General features: G+C 49.8%; 1 protein-coding gene across 5 annotated transcripts in view; it reads right to left on the bottom strand.

Moving 5' to 3' along the window:
* Window positions 1–20548, bottom strand: part of IRAK2 (interleukin 1 receptor associated kinase 2) — a 78581-nt gene extending 58033 nt beyond the window's left edge. The window contains exons 1-2 of one of the 5 annotated variants that reach the window (XM_050778690.1): window positions 20369–20548; window positions 10390–10572 (exon numbers count right to left, since the gene is read on the bottom strand). In XM_050778690.1, coding sequence (XP_050634647.1) covers window positions 10390–10572; window positions 20369–20462 — 277 coding nt within the window. In that variant the 5' untranslated portion in view covers window positions 20463–20548. The remainder of the gene's footprint in view (window positions 1–10389; window positions 10573–20368) is intronic. The other 4 variants (XM_050778694.1, XM_050778689.1, XM_050778691.1 and 1 more) reach the window with 4 other exon arrangements.
* Between the last annotated feature and the right edge of the window lie 2101 nt (window positions 20549–22649).

The raw sequence follows: 22649 nt of genomic DNA, 5'->3' as shown, positions 1-22649 counted from the left end.
AACTCCTGACCTCAAGTGATCCACCCACCTCGGCCTCCCAAAGTGCTGGAATTACAGGTGTGAACCACCACGCCTGGCCAGAGCATTGGTTCTTAAACCTCAAGGTGCATCAGAATCACCTGGGGAACTTAGGCCAGACTGCTGGGCCTCACCCCTAGAGTTTCCAAATCAGCAGATGAGGTGGGGCCCAATAATTTGCACTTCTAACAAGTTCCCAGGTGATACTGATGCTTACGATGCTTTGAGAATCACAGATCACTGAGAACCAAGGGCTGCCAAATAGGCCAGGCAAAGAACTTACTCCTTTAACAGGGAATGGAGTTTTGGCCAGGCACAGTGGCTCACGCCTGTAATCCCAGCACTTTGGCAGCCGAGGTGGGCGGATCACGAGGTCAGGAGATCAAGACCATCCTGGCTAACATGGTGAAACCCCGTCTCTACTGAAGATACAAAAAAAAAAATTATCCAGGCATGGTTGCGGGCGCCTGTCCTCCCAGCTACTCAGGAGGCTGAGGCAGGAGAATGGCGTGAACCCAGGAGGCAGAGCTTGCAGTAAGCCGAGATCACGCCACTGTACTCTGGCCTAGGTGACAGAGCGAGACTCTGTCTCAAAAAAAAAAACCAAAAAACAAAAAAACAGGGAATGGAGTTTTACAATTGCTCCTCTGCCAGATTTGTTGACTGCTATAGACAAGTAACTACCTCGTGTTTCTCATCTCAAGTGGTAGTTTTTATTGTGGCTTCCTGTTCAAATTCCACCACTGAATTTGGGTGTGCTGGGGGAAGGGGATGTAGACAGCTTCTCTTTGGTTGAGAGGCCCTGGGTCACTGGGCCATTAGAGAAGGCTACATATCACCCACACATACCAGACTTGCCCTAAAGGAAATGACTGATTAGGCCCCCAGGCCTGTCTCCCTTGTGGAAAGCAGATGTTTCATGCATGTCAAGACAGGTGTATATGGATATGTGGGTGGTCAAAATGGACTGTGGCAGAAACTGATAATTGTCCCTCCAATACTGATTTCCTCCTCTTCTAGAGTACTAGAAGCTTTAGTTGCACATATAACCTTCCAGCTAAAGATTACATTTCCCAGCCTCCCTTCCAAGCAGGTGTGGTTCTGTGACCAAGTTCTGGCCAATAGCTTATGAGAGAAAGTAGGTGAGCAACTTCCCTGGTCATGTCCTTAAAAGAAGTGGAGTGTGCCCACCCTTTTCCTCTTTTTCTCTTCTTGCTGGCTGCCGTGTGCATATGGGGGCACAGAGGGGCCATCTCACATGTGAGAAGCCTTGTGTCCACGTTAGCAGAACAATAAAGAAGAAAGAGCCTGGGCCACAACACCACGGAGCTGCCACATGAGCCTGGAGCAGCCTGGCAGTCACAGGAAAGGGAAATGAACGCCTGTCTTTCAGCCACTGTTGTCTGCACTTGTTTAACAGTAGTTGTTGCGGGAAGTCAGGGACCCTGAATGGAGGGTCCGGCTGAAGCCTCGGCAGAAGAACATAAATTGTGAATATTTCATGGACATTTATTAGTTTCCCAAATTAATACTTTTATAATTTCTTATGCCTGTCTTTACTGCAATCTCTGAACATAAATTGTGAAGATTTCATGGACACTTATCACTTCCCCAATCAATACTTGTGATTTCCTATGCCTGTCTTTAATCTGTTTAATCCCGTCATCTTCATAAGCTGAGGAGGATATATGTCACCTCAGGACCCTGTGATGATTGTGTTAACTGCACAAATTGTTTGTAGAGCATGTGTGCTTGAACAATATGAAATCTGGGCACCTTGAAAAAAGAACAGGATAATAGCAGTCTTCAGGGAACAAGGGAGATAACCTTAAACTCTGACAGCCAGGGAGCTGGGTGGAACAGAGCCACATTTCTCTTCTTTCAAAAGCAAATAGGAGAAATATCGCTGAATTCTTTTTCTCAGCAAGGAACATCCCCGAGAAGGAGAATGGCCTCTGAGGGTAGGCCTCTGAAATGGCCCCTTTGGGGGCGGCGTCTTTTACAGTCAAAGCCGAAGGGATAAAATAAGTCCTGGTCTCCTGTAGTGCTCCCACACTTATTAGGACGAGGAAATTCCCACCTAATAAATTTTGGTCAGACAGGTTGTCTGCTGTCAGACCCTGTCTCCTGATAAGATGTTATCAATGACAGTGCATGCCCGAAACTTCATTAGCAATTTTAATTTCACCCCATCCTGTGGTCCTGTGATCTCGCCCTGCCTCCATTTGCTTTGTGATATTTTATTACCTTGTGGAGCATGTGATCTCTGTGACCCACACCCTATTCGTGCACTCCCTCCCCTTTTGAAAATCGCTAATAAAAACTTGCTGGTTTTACGGCTCAGGGAGCATCGCGGAACCTGCCAACATGTGATGTCTCCCCCAGACACCCAGCTTTAAAATTTCTCTCTTTTGTACTCTTTCCCTTTATTTCTCAGACCAGCCGATGCTTAGGGAAATAGAAAAGAACTCACGTTGAATATTGGGGGTGGGGATTTCCCCCGATAAGTAGTGAACCTGGAAGGCTAATGGAGGAGACCAAGACATGGATGGCTAAAAGAGGAAAAAGGGGCTGACTCTGGCCAGCAGATTTGCTAGGGCAAGGAATGGGTAGCTGCTTTCTGTTCTAAGCCTTCTGTACTGATCCATTCTATTTCTTCTTTTTTTTTTTTTTTTTTTTTGAGATGGAGTCTCGCTCTGTCGCCCAGGCTGGAGTGCAGTGGTGTGATCTCAGCTCACTGTGAGCTCCGCCTCCCAGGTTCACACCATTCTCCTGCCTCAGCCTCCGAGTAGCTGGGACTACAGGCGCCCGCCACCACGCCTGGCTAATTCTTTGTTTGTTTGTTTGTTTTAGTAGAGGCAGGGTTTCACTGTGTTAGCCAGGATGGTCTCAATCTCCTGACCTTGTGATCCGCCCGCCTCAGCCTCCCAAAGTGCTGGGATTACAGGTGTGAGCCACTGTGCCTGGCCCATTCTACATCTGAGAATATTCAGTGTTTGACAAATTAAATAACTATGGACTTGGCAACTAAGTCTGAGGAAAATCAAGGAACAGAGACCCACGGAGCCAGCCCTCTACCCATTCAGACCAGGCAGCCTCCGCAGTTCACAATTTCAAGAGACTGTGCATGGATATGGCCCCCAGTGGGCCCCAATCGTACCACTGAGTTCAAGCAGGGCCTTCAAAAGGCTACAGTCACATCCAGGCACATCCCCTGGAGAGGTAAGTCCCTCAGGAAGCCACTTCATGTCCAGGACTTTTGGTATGTGGGGTTTTCAAGTACTGTTTTCTTCAAATTTATTGTTAACACCCTTTAAGAGGTGGTGGGCATCCAGCCAGGCGTGGTGGCTCACGGCTGTAATCCCAGCACTTTGGGAGGTCGAGGTGGGCAAATCACCTGAGGTCAGGAATTCGAGACCAGCCTGCCCAACATGGAGAAACCCCGTCTCTACTAAAAATACAAAACTAGCTGGGCATGATGGCACATGCCTGTAATCCCAGCTACTCGGGAGGCTGAGGCAGGAAAATCACCTGAATCCAGGAGACAGGGGTTGCACTTAGCTGAGATCGTGCCACTGCACTCCAGCCTGGGTAATAAGAGTGCAATTCCATCTCAAAAAAAAAAAAAATTAGGCCAGGCATGGTGGAGCTTGCTTGTAACCCCAGCTACTTGGGAGGCTGAGGCGAGAGAATCTCTTGAACCTGGGAGGTGGAGGTTGCAGTGAGCTGAGATCGTACCATTGCACTCCAGCCTGGGTGACAGAGAAAGACTCCGTCTGAAATAAATAAATAAATAAATAAATAAATAAATAAAATAAAGTGGTCGGCAGAGGTCAGGTTCTCAAACTGCCAGCGACAGTGAGCAAGTTCATAACCAATCCTAAGCAAGTGAGTGCAAAAGCACGTTTAACTGATGTTAAACATTAAACAATTAGGGAAGGGAAGAGACTCTGACCAGGTAGAATAAGAAATTTAAAATGCTTCTCTATATTCACCTCCAAAAAGTGACAAGGATTTACAGCACTTTTTTTCCTAATGAAAAAAAAAAAAAAAAAAAGATACAGAAAGGGGAAGTGCCTTGCCTGAGAATTCAAACCAATAGTAAAACATGACCAGACACCCATAACAGAAGAACAGCAGGGGTTTTGTGGATGTGGAAACCAGCCTTAATCTCTCTTCCTCAGGCAATTTTGATCAGCAGGGCTAGAAGGAAGATGAGGTCTGGGGAATAAGAAAGGAGGGTAGAGGCGGTGAGAACAGGAGAGCACAGATCTTTAGTAAAGTTTTAAGCAGAACAGAGGTCAACGGGCAAGAGCATCACTAGTGTTTCCTGGACGCCCAAGCACTGCGCTCAGAGGCAACTGATGCAGCTGAAGTCCCCTGTGGAAGCTAAGCAGGGCGGCCGGGTGCAGTAGCGCACACCTGTAATCCTAGCACTTTGGGAGGCCAAAGCAGGCAGATCACCTGAGGTCAGGAGTTCAAGACCAGCCTGGCCAACATGGTGAAACCCCATCTCTACTAAAAATACAAAAATTAGCTGAGCATGGTGGCAGGCGCCTGTAATCCCAGCCACTCAGGAGGCTGAAGCAAGAGAATCGCTTGAACCCGGGAGGCAGAGGTTGCAGTGAGCTGAGATCACACCACTACACTCCAACCTGGGCAACAGAGCGGGACTCCATCTCAGAAAAAAGAAGCTAAGCAGGATGGCTCTGGATCCAGGCTGCCCGGGTGTGACCTTCACCCCTTGGCCATTCTTGGCCAGGTTCCTTGGGTGGAGAAGGGGCTCCTTTGAGCAGACCCTCAGGGGCTGCCAGCACCTCAAAAGTGCTCAGTGTTCCCCTAAAAAGGCATCACACTCAGATGAGAGTATCTCTGAAAATTTCACACTCTATTGTTTTTTGGCGTCACATTGCTAAGAATCTGTGTGAGATTAGTCAACAGGTTTTGACATCAATGGTGAGTGTCCAACAAGAGGCTGTGTCTCAAAGCCCTGGTGCTTCTCTGCTTTCAGGCATCGGGACTCCCCTGCAACCTCTCAGCCTGAGCTGCGGGAGCAATATCGGGGTCTGGTGCCAGCCCCCCCACATCATCCCCCTCTCCAATGTAGACTTAGCTGGAACTCCCGCCCCTGCTCCTGACTGCACTTGAGCTGGATGACAAGGGGGTCAAGAGGTCTGGGGCCCAGGGAAAGGAAGGGACTTGTCCAGAACCACACAATCAAGGCTGAGCCTGAACTGAAACTCAGGCCTGCCGCCCACCACTGCACTGTGAAACCACCTGGCCTCTCTGGTGGGCCAGAATGAGGATCTGGCCTTCGGGGTGTCAACCTAAATAACAAACAAGGAGAGGCTCTCTACAAGAAAATGATGCAGCTGGGCGCGGTGGCTCACGCCTGTAATCCCAGCACTTTGGGAGGCCGAGGCCAGCGGATCACCTCAGGTCAGGAGTTCGATTCCAGCCTGGCCAATATGGTGAAACCTCGTCTCTACTAAAAATAGAAAAATTAGCCAGGTGTGGTGGCAGGCTCCTGTAGTCCCAGCTACTTGGGAGGCTGAGGGACGAGAATCGCTTGAACTCAGGAGGCAGAGGTTGCAGCGAGCCAAGATCGCGCCACTGCCCTCCAGCCTGGGTGACAGAGCAAGACTCCATCTCAAAAAAAAAAAAAAAAAAAAAGAAAAAAAAGAAAATGATACTTACTCAGGAATAGGGCATCGGAATGAGAGTACATATGCTATAGTAAACTAAGGGCGTATCCAGGGAGGTTTTTCAAAGGAAAAGTGAAGAGGATTACGTAACTGTTTTGAGATAACTATCCTTGAATAGCAAGAGTGATTACAGTCTCTAGGGTCGGACAAGCATTTGCTGGGCAGATGTCCTCGCAGGGGTATTTTTTGTGTGTGGTTACGATGGTATTTATGCAAGGTTGTGGTTTTTGAAGAGTCCTCCGTGACAGTTAGTGTTGTTGGGCCTTTATGCATGACAGTTCTCCCTTCATGGCCTTCCCTAGTTCTATTTGTCAGGGTTATTTATTTTTGAAATGGAGTCTCGCTCTGTCACCCAGGCTGGAGTGCAGTGGTGCAATCTCTGCTCACTGCAACCTCTGCCTCCCAGGTTCAAGCAATTCTCCTACCTCAGCCTCTTGAGTAGCTGGGATTACAGGCACCCAGCTAATTTTTTTGTATTTTTAGTAGAAACAGGGTTTCACCATGTTGGTCTGGCTGGTTTCAAACTCCTGACCTCAGGTGATCCACCCATCTCGGCCTCCCAAAGTGTTGGGATTATAGGTGTGAGCCACCACGTGCAGCCAAGGGTTATTTTATTATTATTATTATTATTTTTTTTTTTTTTTTGAGACAGAGTCTCGCTCTGTAGCCCAGGCTGGAGTGCAGTGGCCGGATCTCAGCTCACTGCAAGCTCCGCCTCCCGGGTTCACGCCATTCTCCAGCCTCAGCCTCCCGAGTAGCTGGGACTACAGGCGCCCGCCACCTTGCCCGGCTATTTTTTTGTATTTCTTAGTAGAGACGGGGTTTCACCGTGTTAGCCAGGATGGTCTCGATCTCCTGACCTCGTGATCCGCCCATCTCGGCCTCCCAAAGTGCTGGGATTACAGGCTTGAGCCACCGCGCCTGGCCTATTATTTTTTTTTTTAATACAAAATCACTCCATGTCGATTCTGACAACTTTCGCAGGGGGAACGTAAGGAACGGCAGCGGCTCAGGAGCACCGGGCAGGAGGGGTTGCAGGTGGGTTCCAGGAGTGGGGAGGCTGTGGCCCGGGCAGCCGACCCTCTCCACTCTGAGGAGGAAGGTGGGTTTAGGGAGGTGGCCAGCAGGGGTGGAGACAGAAGTTCAGGGGATGGGGAGGACCGTGACTCAAGAGGAGCCACCACCATGCTGCTGGGGCACACAGTGGAGTCAGGGTCCGGCCTGTGCAGAAGCAGGCCCAGCCACGGTCCTGTGCTGGAACATCACTCCCATTGGGAGCCAGATCACCCCATTCCCTACCCCAGACAGGAAGGCCTGGAAAGTCGCTTGGCAGCTGAAGGGAGGAGATGCTCTCGCTGCCCCACTGGCCTCCCTGTGCCTGGTGTGGTCTGCTCCATGATGCCCCCAAAAGCCCAGCCTGGGCTGTAGCTCTAGATCTCTCCACCTGCAGGTCCACCACACCATCCTCTGCTCTCCTGGTTTACCTCAGAGGGTGGTGCTCTCTAGGCCCCCACCCTCAGGCCCTTGCTCCCAGTCCCTCTTCCTGGAAGCCCTCAGTGATTCCAGAAGACCTGAGGGACAGGCAGGTGCTGAATCTGGTCTGCTGGTCCAGCCAGGTGGTTCCCAGCTCAGGAACCCTGACAGGACAGCTCCTCCCCGGGTGTCTAGGGCTCCCACCACTGGCTCCTCAGGGCCCTCGCACACGCTGGCCCCTCTCTCCTGGGCTCTTACCAATGCGTCACATGGCTGTCTTCTTCCTATTCCTCCAGGTTCACATCCTCGCACTGGCCTTCCTTCACCCCTTGTCCTAGGATGCTCCCCTATCTGGTCACTGTATCCTGCCTGCCCATTTCTTTACTTGTTTTCCTGTGCATTAACTGTCTCCTCACAAGACTGTGCCCTCGTGAGGGCAGAGGACCTGTCGCTTTGCCTGTGCTGTATTCTAGAACCTAGGACAGCACCAGGCAGGTGCTCAGTTAAGTACCTGCAGAAGAGTGGCTCCCAGCCCTACACTGAGGGGGTCTCTTTGGGGATGTGAGGAGGTGTGGGGGTAACCAGAACCCCCATTCCCACTGCCTTCTGCTGAGTACCAGCTGAACATCAGGCACTTGACCTGCTCTTCAACTTCACAGCCACCCTTCAGGGTAGGGAGGTATTACCAGCTAAATATGTCCCCACCACACATGATCCTGTTTTCTGAGGAAGGTAATTTGTTAATACTAAATATCAATCAACACTTAGAATGCAAAAATCTTCAACCCAGACATTCCAATACTATAACAGAAAGCCATCCCATGGCTACACTTACATGTGTGCAAAACAGGCTCTATACGTCTAGGACAGTATATCATGACACTATACAGAACAGAAAAATGGCCGGACATGGTGGCTCACACCTGTAATCCCAGCACTTTGGGAGGCCAAGGTGGGCAGATCACCTGAGGTTGGGAGTTCAAGACAAGCCTGGCCAACATAATGAAACCCTGTCTCTACTAAAAATACAAAAAGTTGACTGGGCACGGTGGCTCACACCTATAACCCCAGCACTTTGGGAGGCCAAGGCAGGTGGACCCTTTGAGGTCAGGAGTTTGAGACCAGCTTGGCCAACATAGTGAAACCTTGTTTCTACTAAAAATACAAAAATTAGCCAGGCATGGTAGTGGGTGCCTGTGGTCCCAGCTACTTGGGAAGCTGAGGCAGGAGACTCACTTGAACCTGGGAGGCAGAGGCTGCAGCGAGTCAAGATCTCATCACTGCACTCCAGCCTGGGCAACAGAGCAAGACTCCGTATCAAAAAAAACCAAAAAAAAAAAAGAAAATTAGCTGGGTGTGGTAGTGGGCACCTGTAATCCCAGCTACTTGGGAGGCTGAGGCAGGAGAATTTCTTGAACATAGGAGGTGGAGGTTATGTGGTGAGCTGAGATTGTGCCACTGCTCTCCAGCCTGGGTGACAGAGCGAAACTTCATCTCAAAAAAAAAAAAAAAAAAAGGCCGGGCGCGGTGGCTCAAGCCTGTAATCCCAGCACTTTGGGAGGCCGAGACGGGCGAATCACGAGTTCAGGAGATCGAGACCATCCTGGCTAACACGGTGAAACCCCGTCTCTACTAAAATACAAAAAAAAAATTAGCCGGGCGAGGTGGCGGGCGCCTGTACTCCCAGCTACTCGGGAGGCTGAGGCAGGAGAATGGCGTGAACCCGGGAGGCAGGGCTTGCAGTGAGCTGAGATCCGGCCACTGCACTCCAGCCTGGGCAACAGAGCCAGACTCCGTCTCAAAAAAAAAAAAAAAAAAAAAGAACCAAAAAATGCTAGAAGGAACATAAACATATCTCAATAGGGGCAAGCTAAACAAATCACAGAACATCTGTCAAAAGAATACAATGTAGCAATTATGACGTGAACCCGGGAGGAGGAGTTTGCAATGAGCCAAGATTGCACCACCACACTCCAGCCTGGGTGACAGAGCGAGACTCCGTCTCAAAAAAAAAAAAAAAAAAAAAAGAAAGAATGCGTCAATATGAAACAGTCCCCAAGGTCTATTGCTAGGTGAAAAAAAAATTCACACCAGTACATGATGTGCTACTATCTGTATCAAAAGGGGGTTGCAGGCAAGGTAATGTGGCTCGTGCCTATAATCCCAGCACGTTGGGAGGCCAAGGCAGGAGGATCACTTGAGACCAGGAGTTCAAGACCAGCCTCGATCTCTACAAAAAAATGAAAAATTAGTCAGACATGGTGGCATGTGCCTATAGTCCAAAGTACTCAGGAAGTTGAGTCAGGAGGATCACTTGAGCCCAGGACATCAAGGCTGCAGTGAGCTTTGATCACACCACTGCTCTCCAGCCTGGGCAACAGAGCAAGACCCTGTCTCAAAAAAAAAAAAAAGCTTTTTAGAAAGGGATTGCAGATGCATAATACCCTTGCCATGCAGAGAAAATTTCTAGTAAGAAAAGCCAGAAATTTTTACCAAAGTCATTACTTCTTGGGATGTAAAGTGGGGAAAGGATGACAATATGAATCATTTTTACTGAATGCTTTTTTGAATTTTTGTTATAGCTATTGGAGTTTTCAAAATTAATTAATGTACTTATTTTTGGAACAGATAGCCCAAATTTAAAAGGTACGAAAGAATTTACAGTAAAGTCTCCCTCCAACACTGTGTTCTCTGGCTGCCCAGTTCCTCTCCCCACAGGTAACCACTGTTACCAGTTTCTTTTTTTTTCTTTTGAAGACAGAGTCTCACTCTGTCACCCAGGCTGGAGTGCAGTGGTGCAATCCTGGCTCACTGCAACCTCCACCTCCCAGGTTCAAGCGATTCTCCTGCCTCAGCCTCCAGAGTAGCTGGGATTACAGGCGCAGGCCAGCAAGCCCAGCTAATTTTGTATTTTTAGTAGAGACAGGTTTTCACCATGTTAGCCAGGCCAGTCTCGAATCCTGACCTCAGGTGATCCACCCGCCTCGGCCTCCCGAAGTGCTGGGATTACAGGCGTGTGCCACCAGGACTGGCCTGTTACCAGTTTCTTATGTGCATGATAAACTCACTCATTAAATTAGTTTTTTAATTAAAAGAGGAAACAAGTATTAAGGCCAGAGAGTGCAACTCACACGGACGGAAACTGCTCAGGGGCATGATGGGCCCCACCCAAGGAAGGCCCTGAGTTACTCACAGTTCAGGATGATCTGGGCAGCCCGGTAGAGCTCCAGGTGGCACAGGAGGTCCACAAGTTGCTGGACGGTGGCCTGCCGCATGCCCCACCACCACAGCAGCTCCCGCGTGATGCTCACGCCCTGCACCCGCTCCATGGACTTGATCTTCCGCAGCTGGGTCAGGTCTGTGATCACGTAGGAGGCTGGAAGGGAGGGAGAGGACTCTGCTTAGAGTCAGAGAGGCAGTCCCTCCAGGAGAGGTCCCCACGCTAGCCACTAGCTGGGCTTTTCCAGGACCTCCTCCCCAACCACCCCTCCACACTGGAAACATCACCATTAGCTGAGGTCCACAGGCGGCCCAAGTTACAACGCTGACTCTGCTGGACACCCATGGGGTCGAGTACACAAGACTTAAGAGAAAGAGCACGGGACAGGAGGGTCGAAGCTGCTGCTATGCCTGGGGCAGTCACTGCACCCGTGGGAGCCTCAGTGGGTACCAGCTGTACCTGCCTCCCCTTCTATAATAGAAGGTCCATGTAGGCAGGGAGCTCTACCTGTTTGGTTCATGGTTACTTCCCCAGAACTGAGAATAGTGCCTGGCTCAGAGTGGAGGCGGGGCCAGGATGAGGGTGAGTCAGGTGAGGCACCTAGGGAAGGAAAATGCAGGAGGCGCTCATCTTCAGGTGGCACCGTAGGACCCTGAGTGTCAGCGCCTCCTTCCATTTTGCCCCGGGCATCTCATTCCTCTCAGCTAAGTCCCAGTCCTGGTCAGGGGAACTCAACAAGTGTATGAGGCTGGGTGCAGCAGCTCACACCTGCAGTTCCAAACTTTAGGAGGCCAAGGAGGGATTGCTGGAGCTCAGGAGTTCAAAACCAGTCTGGGCAACATAGCAAGACCTGTCTCTACAAAAAATAAACAAAGTAGCCAGGCATGGTGGCATGCATCTGTAGTCCTAGCTACTCAGGAGGCTGAGATAGGAGGATCACTTGAACCCAGGACTTGGAGGCTGCAGCAAGCCATGATGATGTCACTGCACTCCAGCCTGGTCAACAGAGGAAGACCTTGTCTCCAAAAACAACAACAACAAAAATATGCTAAGTGAATGATTGAATGAAAACACACACACATACCACATTGTCTTCAGAGGACTGTTATAAGGATCAAGAGAGCCATGGATACAAAAATACTTTGCCTATTCTGAAGTATGGGACAAAACTTGCAGGGAACTACCACTGGTAACAATAAAAATAATGTATTCTTTCTTTTGGTGTTTTACCATAAAACTGATGGTTGTTCACCAAAAAAAAAAAAAACATGGACAATACGGGGGAGAAGTTACACAGCACCTCACCACCCTCCGAAGGCCACTAGGGTACTCCTCCTTTCCAAAAATCACCCCCTCTACATAGATGTGTCTTTGGATGTAGTTGTTGCCACACTGCAGGTAAGATTTTGTATCTTTTCTTAAGAGATGGGGTCTCACTATGTTGACCAGGCTGGTCTTGCACTCCTCACCTCAAGCAATCTTCCCACCTCAGCCTCTTAAAGTGCTGGGATTGCAGGTGTGAGCCACCGCGCCTCGCCTGAGATTCTGCATCCTGGTCTTATTTATTAACATTATACCACAGGGACCAGGCACAGTGGCTCATGCCTGTAATCCTAGCACTTTGGGAGGCCGAGGCGGGTGGATCACCTGAGGTCAGGAGTTCGATACCGGCCTGGCCAACATGATAAAACCCCGTCTCTACTAAAAATACAAAAATTAGCCAGCCTTGGTGACACACGCCTGTAATCCCAGCTACTTGGGAAACTGAGGCAGGAGAATCACTTGAACCCAGGAGGTGGAGGTTGCAGTGAGCTGAGATCGTGCTACTGCATTCCAGCCTGGGTGACAGAGTGAGATTCTTTCTCAAAAATATAAAAAATAAATAAGAATTAAAAATTATTTTTTTTTTGAGACAGGGCATCACTCTGTTGCCCAGGTGGCATGAGTGCAGTGGTGCAAACATGGACCACCACAGCCTTGGCCTCCCAGGCTCAAGCAATTGTCCCACCTCAGCCTCCCCAGCAGCTGGGACTACAGACACACTACCATGCCTGGCTAATTTTTTTTTTTTTTGGATACAGGCGTGAGCCACTGCACCTGGCCCATTAATGGATTTTTATGACCAGTATTCCACTGAGTTTACTGAAGTGAGAAAGGCATTTTTTTAAACTAGGAATAATTGGCCAGGTGCAGTGAGTCATGCCTGTAATCCCAGCACTTTGGGAGGCTGAGATGGGCGGATCACCTAAGTTCAAGAGTTCGAGACCAGCCTGGCCAACATGGTGAACTCCCATCTCCACTAAACATACAGAAATTAGCCAAGTGTGGTGGTGCCCACTTGTAGTCCCAGCTACTCGGGAGGCTGAGGCAGGAGAATCACTTGAACTCGGGAGGCAGAGGTTGCAGTGAGCTGAGATAGCGCCACTGCACTCCAGCCGGGGTGACAGAGCAAGACTCCATCTCAAAAAAATAAAGCAAAACAAACAAACAAAAAGAAAATATAAACATAGGTGGGCCAAGTAGAAGAAGGAAAGGCAAGAGATAAAGCCCAGGACCACATAACAAAGACCCTCAAGCGAATGCCCAGCTTTGGAGTTTGGACTTGATCCTAAGAGTTACAAGGAACCATAGAAGATTTCAGAGCCAGTGAGTGCTGCGATCAGATTGCACAATCCCCTACCCTTTGAACAAAATGGGCTGGTGACAGCCTCCTGCACACAGAAAGTCTCCAGGAGAAGTGCCCCGTTAGGATGGAAAGTTCCTAAATTGCTATATTAGTCACTGGAAACCCCAGGCCAGATTCCTAGTCAGTGGGAAGTGATGTCAGCTGGGTCAGGGGCTGCTTCTAGCAATACAGAGAAGAGAACGGATGGAAAAGGAAGGACCATCTCCCCGCACGAAGCATTGGGCATCCACACACACTCCCATCTTGGGAGGCAGCATGACGTAATGAGAAAACAGAAGCCCAGGGCCACCCCAGTGGGTGGTGGCAGCAGGAACTCAGCCACAGCCTGATTCTCCGTGGGCTGAACTTTCCTTACTCGTGATAGTAATACAAGAGAAACAGGAATTAAACTCTAAGGTGCCTTCCAGCTTAAACATTTTTGTTCGATGACAGTGCCATATCTTAAGGTGTTGACCAATCAGCATTTAACCAGACCCTTTATTTATTTTATTTAGTTTTTTCCAGACAGACTCTTGCTCTGTTGCCCAGGCTGGAGTGCAGTAGCATGATCTCCGTTCACTGCAGCCTATGCCTCCCAGGTTCAAGCAATTCTCCTGCCTCAGCCTCCCAAGTAGCTGGGGCTACAGGGCATGTGCCACCACTCTCGGCTAATTTTTTGGTATTTTCACCATCTTGGCCAGGCTGGTCTCAAACTCCTGAGCTCAAGTGATCTGCCCTCCTCAGCCTCCCAAAGTGCTGGGATCACAGGCGTGAGCCACCGTATCCAGTCTCAACCAGACCCTTTAGAGTCAGGATATGATAGAGATCTTGGGGGGATGAGTCACTACCAAGGCCTTCTGCTAAGTCCGAAGTTTTTTTCTCAACATGGACCGGTAATACCTGGTCATAGTAGAACATTTGAGAAATAAGAAAATGAAAGTCCCCATGACCATCCCACTTGGAGGACTCCAAGGACACCACCAGTTGTATTTTGGTGTCTAATCTTCCAGACTTTTTCTGTAGATATGAAAACATGTGTGAAAGTCAGCAGGACAGTAGTGGTGGTTCAGAGGCCAGATATTGGGATTCGGGGCCTGGGTTCAAACCCATTCTGTTGCTTACTTGCTGTGTGTTTGGGGAAGGTGTTCATCTCTCCCTGAGCCTCACTTTCCCCATCTGTCAAACAAGGATAACAGCAGCACCTGCCTCAGAGACTGTTGCAAGGATTAGACGAGTTATATGTACAGAAGCACTCAGAACAGTGCTTGACACAAAATAAACATGATATAAGTATTAGCCGTAAGTGTTAAACTATCTACACTCTATGAAAACCTGTTCTGTGGCCAGATGCGGTGGCTCACGCCTGTAATCTCAGCACTTTGGGAGGCTGAGGCAAGCAGATCACTTGAGGCCAGGAGTTTGAGACTAGCCTGGCCGACATGACGAAACCCCGTCTCTACATTTATTTATTTATTTATTTTTTTTTTTTGAGACAGAGTTTCGCTCTGTTGCCCAGGCTGGAGTGCAGTGGCGCAATCTTGGCTCACCACAACCTCCGCCTCCCAGGTTTAAGTGATTCTTCTGCCTCAGCCTCCCGAGCAGCTGGGATTACAGGCGAGTACCATCCTGCCTGACTAATTTCTTTTTTTTTTTTTTTTTTTTTTTTTGAGACTGAGTCTCGCTCTGTCACCCAGGCTGGAGTGCAGTGGCGTGATCTCCACTCACTGCAAGCTCTGCCTCCCGGGTTCACGCCATTCTCTTGCCTCAGCCTCCCAAGTAGCTGGAACTACAGGCACCCGCCACCACGCCCAGCTAATTTTTTGTATTTTTAGTAGAGATGGGGTTTCACCGTGTTAGCCAGGATGGTCTCAATCTCCTGACCTCGTGATCCACCCGCCTCAGCCTCCCAAAGTGCTAGGATTACAGGCGTGAGCCACCGCACCCGGCCAATTTTTGTATTTTTAGTAGAGACAGCGTTTCACCATGTTGGTCAGGCTGGTTTCGAACTCCTGACCTCGTGATCCGGCCACCTTGGACTCCCAAAGTGCTGGGATTATAGCCGTGAGCCACCGCGCCCAGCCCATCTCTACTAAAAATGCAAAAATTAGCAGAGCATGGTGGCATGCGCCTGTAGTCCTAGCTATTCTGGAAGCTGAGGCAGGAGAATCAGTTGAACCCAGGAGGTGGAATTTGCAATGAGCCGAGATCATGTCATTGGACTCCAGCCTGGGCAACAGAGCGAGACTCCGTCTCAAAAAAAAAGAAAAAAAAAAAAGGCTGGGCACGGTGGCTCACACCTGTAATCCAAGCACTTTGGGAGGCCAAGGCGGGCGGATCACGAGGCTGGTCTCAAATTCTTGGCTTCAAGAAATTTTCCCAACTTGGCCTCCCAAAGTGTTGAAATTAGAGGTGTAAGCCATTGCACCTGGCCTGAAAATGTTTTTATCCCTGATGGTTAACAGTACTGGGACTATCACTCTTGAGTGCCTGAATCCTGCAGGAGTTCAACCGAGGCAGTAGAAAACTTTGCCTATCTTCAAAGTCCTCCAGAGCAGGGATGGCACAGCCTTCTGAAATGACCCATCTTAGAATCAAATGCCCACACCCCTCCCTGGGTAGGGGATGAGGAAAGCCCTAACTTGACCCTTTACAACCAGCTAAGTTTCCTCAGCCTCTCAGCAACTCTGTGAGGGTGCTCCGTGGATGAGGAAACTAAAGGCTCGGAGAGAGACAGTCACCGCCTGACGTCACACAGCCAGGCAGGGGCAAAGCAGAGCTGTGTACAAAGGCTGGCACACGCATGAGTGAACGAGACAGGGAGCGGTCACATAAGAGACCCTGCGTCGAGCCCCTCTGCACACACCCGGGGCTGAAGCTGTAGGAAACCCATCTTACACAGGGTCAGGCAAAGCCCAACAGAGGCAGCTGCCATCACAGAGACAAGAACCAGGGGTGGCCAGATTATCTGCCAAGTGTCGGGTCCAAAACAGCGTGTCTGTCTATGGCTGCGGGATCTTCTGAATCACTTTAGTGTTCTTACTACACTCTCCCAGTGCCACCATCAGCTCCGAGGGACTGTCTTCTTTCTAAAATGACCCACAGGAAGCCAAGAATTTTTAGGACTGAAGGGACGATCACAGTCACTCGTTCATTTGGCTGAAGAGGGAACCAGAGCGCTGGTACTAGGCGAGGAGCAGTGGGCTGGGGGCACGGCTGGCTGTGATCCAGTGTGGGAAGGGGGCTGACCCAAGGCTCCAGGCCAGCTCCAATGGGTAATAGGGGGCAGTCCACATCCTCACCACACCAAGGCCTGGCAGCTCATCATTCACTCTGGCACCTGCCCTCTAGCTAGGCACTGCCCAGGCTCTGGGAATACAGGAGTGAAAAACTAGACAGGTAAGGCCCCTGCCCACACTGTGCTTCCACTCCATAAGAAGAGACAGGCGGAAACACTTAAGGAACGAGGGGACATCAAAGAACATGAAGTGGAATGAGGGAAATGAAACACGGTGATGGGCTAGAGAGGAACAGGGGCAGGAAAGGCCTCTCGATTTCAAAGAAGGTGCCAGGGGAGCTTACCTGAAGGACTATGACAGACAGAATAATACCCTTGGAAAGCATCCACATCCTAAGCCCCGAGACCTGTGAATATGGTATCTTACGTGACAAAAAGGACTTTGCAGATTTGATTAAATTAAGGATTCTGAGCTGAGATTATCCTGGATTATCTGGGTCTGGCCAAGGTAATTACCAGGGTCCCTGTAAGGGGGAGGCCAGAATGTCAGATTCAGAGAAGAGGTGACGGTAGAAGCAGAGGTCACAGAGACAGATGTGATGATATACACCAGTGGCTTTGACGATGGAGGAAGGGGCCACAAGCCACAGGATGCTGCAGGCCTCAGGAAGCCAGTCAAGGCAAGGAAACTCCTAGAGCAGCCCTGAGTTAGGACTTCTGACCTCCAGAATGCTGATAATAAACTTGAGGTGTTATAGGCCACCAACTTTGTGGTAATCTGTAACTGCAGCAAGAGGAAACTAATAGACTAGAAATCTAGCCCCAGGTAACACAGGGGGAAGAATGTCCCAGGCGGAGGGAACAGCACATGTGAAGACCCTGTGTCTGGCCCAGGGAGATCAGTGTGGCTGGAGCAGGGGAGTGACAGTGGGTGTGGAAGATGAGGAGGTCAGAGAGGCCAGCACTGGGCAGATGTGTCAGAGCAGACAGGCCTGGTGAAGCGTTCAGATCATATCCACCCCAGTGGGAAGCCTCGCAGAGGTATTCTCCAAACAAGATGTGCAAATGGCCAATAAGCACAGGAAAAGATGCTCCACAGCATTAGTCATTAGGGAAATGCAAATCAAACCACAGTAAGATGCCACTTCACCAGCCAGGTGCAGTGGTTCACACCTGTAATCCCAACACCTTGGGAGGCCGAGGCGGGAAGATCACCTGAGGTTAGGAGTTCAAGACTGGCCTGGCCAACATGGTGAAACCCCATCGCTACTAAAGATACAAAAATTAGTCAGGCATGGTGGCTTACGCCTGTAATCCCAGCTGCTTGGGAGGCTGAGGCACGAGAATCACTTGAACCCAGGAGGCTAAGGTTGCAGTGAGCCAAGATCATGCCACTGCACTCCAGCCTGGGCAACAGAGCGAGACTCCGTCTCAAAAAGGAAAAAGAAAAGAAGAAAAAAATAACACATGTTGACAAGGATATGGAGAAATGGTCATCCACATACACTGGTGGTTCAGCCACTTTAGAAAACATCTGGTAGCTCCTCAAATAGTTAAACATAAAGCCAGGCGCGGTGGCTCACACCTATAATCCCAGCAATTTGAGAAACTGAGATGGGCAGATGGCTTGAGCTCCAGAGTTCAGGATCAGCCTGGGTAGCATGGTGAAACCCGTCTCTACAAAAAATACAAAAGTTAGCTGGGCACGGCGGTGCACACCTCTAGTCCCAGCTACTCAGGAGACAGGAGGATCGCTTGAGCCCAGGAGGTTGAGGCTGCGGTAAGCTACGTTTGCACCACTGCACAAAACCTTGTACGTGAGTGTTCACAGCAGCACTATTCATAATGGCCCAAAAGTGAAAGGAACCCAATGCCCAACAACTGATAAATGAATAAAATATAGTATATCCATCCCATGGAACATTATCCTATAATAAGAAGAAACTAAGTACTGATGCATGCTACAACATGGATGAACCTTATGCTAGCTGAAACAAGTCAGTCACAGAGCACTATATATTATGGTTCCATTTATATGAGATGTCCAGAATAGGCAATGTCTAAAACTTGGGAAAATGGAAGGAGGGGATTGGCAGTTAAGGGGTACAGTTTCTTCTTGGGGTGATTAAAATGTTCTAAGATTGATTGTGAAGATGGATACACAGCCCTGGGAATATACTAAATGCCACTAAATTGTACTCTTTAAACAGGTGTATGGTATGGTATGTGAATATCTCAATAAACCTTTTTTTTTTTTTTTTTTTTTTTAACTCATAGATGTGCCTTCTAATTGAATTTCCTAGAAACAGAAGTTGTTCTGACATTTGTAACTGAGGGCTGGGCCAATGTGGAAAAAATGAGAGGGAGTCCCATGCAAAGTTTGTCCACTGCCCAGGAGATATTCAAAGTAATGAAGCCAGGACCAGGCGCAGTGGCTCACACCTGTAATCCCAGCACTTTGGGAGGCCAAGGCGGGCGAATCACCTGAGGTCAGGAGTTCAAGACCAGCCTGGCCAACATGGTGAAACCCCATCTCTACTAAAAACATAAAAATTAGCTGGGTGTGGTGGCAGCTGCCTGTAATCCCAGCTACTCGGGAGGCTGAGGCAGGAGAATCACTTGAACCCAGGAGGCAGAAGCTGCAGTGAGCCGAGATCACGCCACTGCATTCCAGCCTGGGCCACAAAATGAGACTGTCTCAAAAAATAAAAAGAAAGATTACAACTTATGACTTATAAGAATATTTAACACTTAGGTGTTGGTGCTCTTATACAATATTTTCATTCCTCACAACTTTATGAAGAAGCTATAATTATCATATCCAGTTTACATACAGATTCAGAAGCTGAGGCTCAGAGAGGTTAAGAAACGGACCCAAAGTCATACAGCAAGAGTCTGGAATGCAGATCTCCACTTGGAAAGCAGAGACAACAGGCAAGCAACCCCCAGCAGAGGCCATGGCCCTCCACCAGTCATCCATCAGGCACCAACAAATACAAAATACGGAGGTTGTCTGAGTGCCTTCCCACGGAATTTTCGACAACTGTGCACCTTGCGATAGAGTGAAAGTAAGTGCCTGTGCTTAGGCCACATTATACACACTGAACCTACTAGGACACATCTGATCTCAAAACAGGTTTATAGTCATAAATACTGTGATCCAAAAATGTATACTAAAAGTAAATATTTGATTTTAAAACTACAATGGTAACGTGCATTTAATCACAAATATGATAAATACGCTGGGCGCAGTGGCTCACGTCTGTAATCCCAGCACTTTGGGAGGCAGATGCAGGTGGATCACCTGAGATCAAGAGTTCCAGACCAGCTTGACCAACATGGTGAAACCCCGTCTCTACTAAAAATACAAAAAATTAATTGGGGTGGTGGCGAGCGCCTGTAATCTTACCTACTCAGGAGGCTAAGGAAGGAGAATCGCTTGAACTCGAGAGGCAGAGGTTGCAGTGAGCCAGAGATCGTGCCATTGCACTCCAGCCTGTGCGACAACAGCGAAACTCCGTTTCTTTCTATATATATATATATATATATGTTAAGTAATAGATCATTCTAATATACACTAAAACTAAACACACACACACACACACACACCCCCAAGGAGTGACAGCACCGTGGTCCCTGAGAGACCCTCTGAAGCTCGGTCGCCAAGCCCCCGCGCACTTGCCCGCGCTGTCTGCAGGACGGGGTCGAGGCTCGCATTTCGCACACCATTGTGGGCTGGATGTCCACCCGGCGCCGTCACGGAGCCAGCAGCGGTGACAGGAGGGCCCCAGCACCCACCGTTCTCTGGACTCAGAGCGCAGTGGCGGCGGCCCCAGCTCGGCGACAGAGCTCCCGATAGACGTCCTCAGAGACCACGCGGCACCTTCAGGTGACGGGCCAAGGTCCGCGGCGGGCCCAGTCCAGGATGCTTAGCTCGCACGCCCTCTGATCGGGACCCGCTTAACCCGGGTGCCCGAGGGAGCTTGGCGGCTGGCGGGATCGCTGGGGGCACCAGTCGCTCTGGCCCCCTCCCCTCCCCGGGCCGTACTTACCGAACTCCATCCAGTCCCACTCGCTGAGCGTGTCCATGTTGCGGCACAGGTCGTCCAGCACCCAGGAGGGCAGCTGGTAGATGTAGCAGGCCATGGCGCGCTACGGGGCTCCGGCGCGGGGCAACTGGATCGGACACCGCGGGCTGGGGCTTCTCTAGCTGGGGGCGGACCGGCCGGGAAGTGGGCGGGACGGGAGGGCACCAGCGCCCCTAGCGGCCACGGGCAGCACGACGGCCCCGCCGGCTCCACCCCAGCGCCGGCCAGAGGATCGGAACTGCGAGGGGAAACTGAGGCCCCGGGGGAGAAGGCCACACGGGAATCCTGCCGCAGCGGCAGGCGGCCTTCTGATTCCACTTCCATGGGCACTACACCATGTCTCATGCGCTCATCAAATACTCCATTAATTACCTACTGTATGCCAGGCACTGCCCTAGGTGTTGGTGATACCTGAATAAGAAAGCCTACAGCCGGGCGCGGTGGATCACGCCTGTAATCCCAGCACTTTGGGAGGCCGAGACGGGCGGATCACGAGGTCAGGAGATCAAGACCATCCTGGCTAACACGGTGAAACCCGTCTCTACTAAAAATACAAAAAAAAAAAAAAAAAACTAGCCGGGCGAGGTGGCGGGCGCCTGTAGTCCCAGCTGCTCGGGAGGCTGAGGCAGGAGAATGGCATAAACCCACGAGGCGGAGCTTGCAGTGAGCTGAGATCCGGCCACTGCACTCCAGCCCCGGCGACAGAGCGAGACTCCGTCTCACGAAGAGAGGAGAGAGGGAAGGGGAGGGGAGGGAAGGGGAGGGGAGGGGAGGGGAGGGGAGGGGAGGGGAGGGGGAGGGGAGACATACAAAAATCCTTGCTTTCATGAGGCTTACAAAATAATAAGCTACAGAGTGTCTTAAACGGCAATAAGTACTATTGCAAAAAAAGGCAAAAATGTTGGTTAAAGAGAATCAGGAATTCAGATTGAGTGTGGGGAATATTCTATTAAATAGGGTAGTCAGGTAGACTTTACTATAGTAGCTAATATGTATTGTGCAGCTACTATGAGCCAGGCACTGTTGTAGGTGCTGGGAATACCTCTGAAGAGAAGGACAAAATCCTTGTCCTGGAGGGAGACAGACAACAAGCAATAAAAATAGGCAGACAAGGCCAGGCGCGGTGACTCATGCTTGTAATCCCAGCACTTTGGGAGGCAGAGGCGGGCGGATCACGAGGTCAGGAGATCAAGACCATCCTGGCTAACACGGTGAAACCCCATCTCTACTAAAAATACAAAAAAATTAGCCGGGCATTTTAGCCAGGCGTTGTGGTGGCCGCCTGTAGTTCCAGATACTCAAGAGGCTGAGGCAGAACAGCGTGAACCCGGGAGGCGGAGTTTGCAGTGAGCCCAGATCAAGCCACTGCACTCCAGCCTGGGCGATAGAGCGAGGCTCTGTCTCAAAAAACAAAAAAAAAATAGGCAGATTATGTTGGAGAATGAAAGTAGAAGCCTGGGCAGGATAGCAAGATCCTATCTCTACCAAAAAAAAATTTTTTTTTTTTGAGAGGGAGTTTCGCTCTGTAGCCCAGGCTGGAGTGCAGTGACGCAATCTCGGCTCACTGCAACCTCTGCCTCCCGGGTCCTGGTTCAAGCAATCCTCATGCCTTAGTCTCCCGAGTAGCCGGGATTACAAACACGCACCACCATGCCCAGCTAATTTTTGTATTTTTAGTAGAGACAGGGTTTCACCACGTTGGCCAGGATGGTCTTGAACTCCTGACCTCGTGATCCACCCACCTCGGCCTCCCAAAGTGCTGGGATTAGAGGCGTGAGCTACTGCGCCCGGCCTCTACAAAAAATTTTAAAATGAGCCAAGCATAGTAGTACATACTTATACTCCCAGCTACTCAGGAGGCTAAGGGGGTAGGATCTCTTGAACCCAGGAGTTTGAGACTGCAGTAAGCTATGACTGCACTGCAGCTTGAGTGACAGAATGAGACCCTTTCTCTGAAAAAAAAAAGAAAGAAAAAAAGAAAAAAGAATGAAAGTAGAGGGTGGTAAAAGGGAGTGCAGGTGGCTAATTGCATTATCTTAGAAGATGATAACTATTACTGGGGGAAAAGCAGAGTATGGTACAGGGGACTGCAGGATAAATTGGATTATTAAATAGGGTATAAGGGGCTGGGTGTGGCGGCTCCCACCTATAACCCGAGCACTTTGGGAGGCAGAGGCAGGCAGATCGCTTGAGCCCAGGAGTTTGAGACCAGTCTGGGAAATAGAGCAAGACCCTGTCTCTACAA

Source organism: Macaca thibetana, chromosome 2 (genome assembly GCF_024542745.1).
Source record: "Macaca thibetana thibetana isolate TM-01 chromosome 2, ASM2454274v1, whole genome shotgun sequence".
In the NCBI taxonomy this organism is placed as follows: Eukaryota; Metazoa; Chordata; class Mammalia; order Primates; family Cercopithecidae; genus Macaca; species Macaca thibetana.
This window is presented reverse-complemented; position numbering and strand designations above follow the sequence as displayed.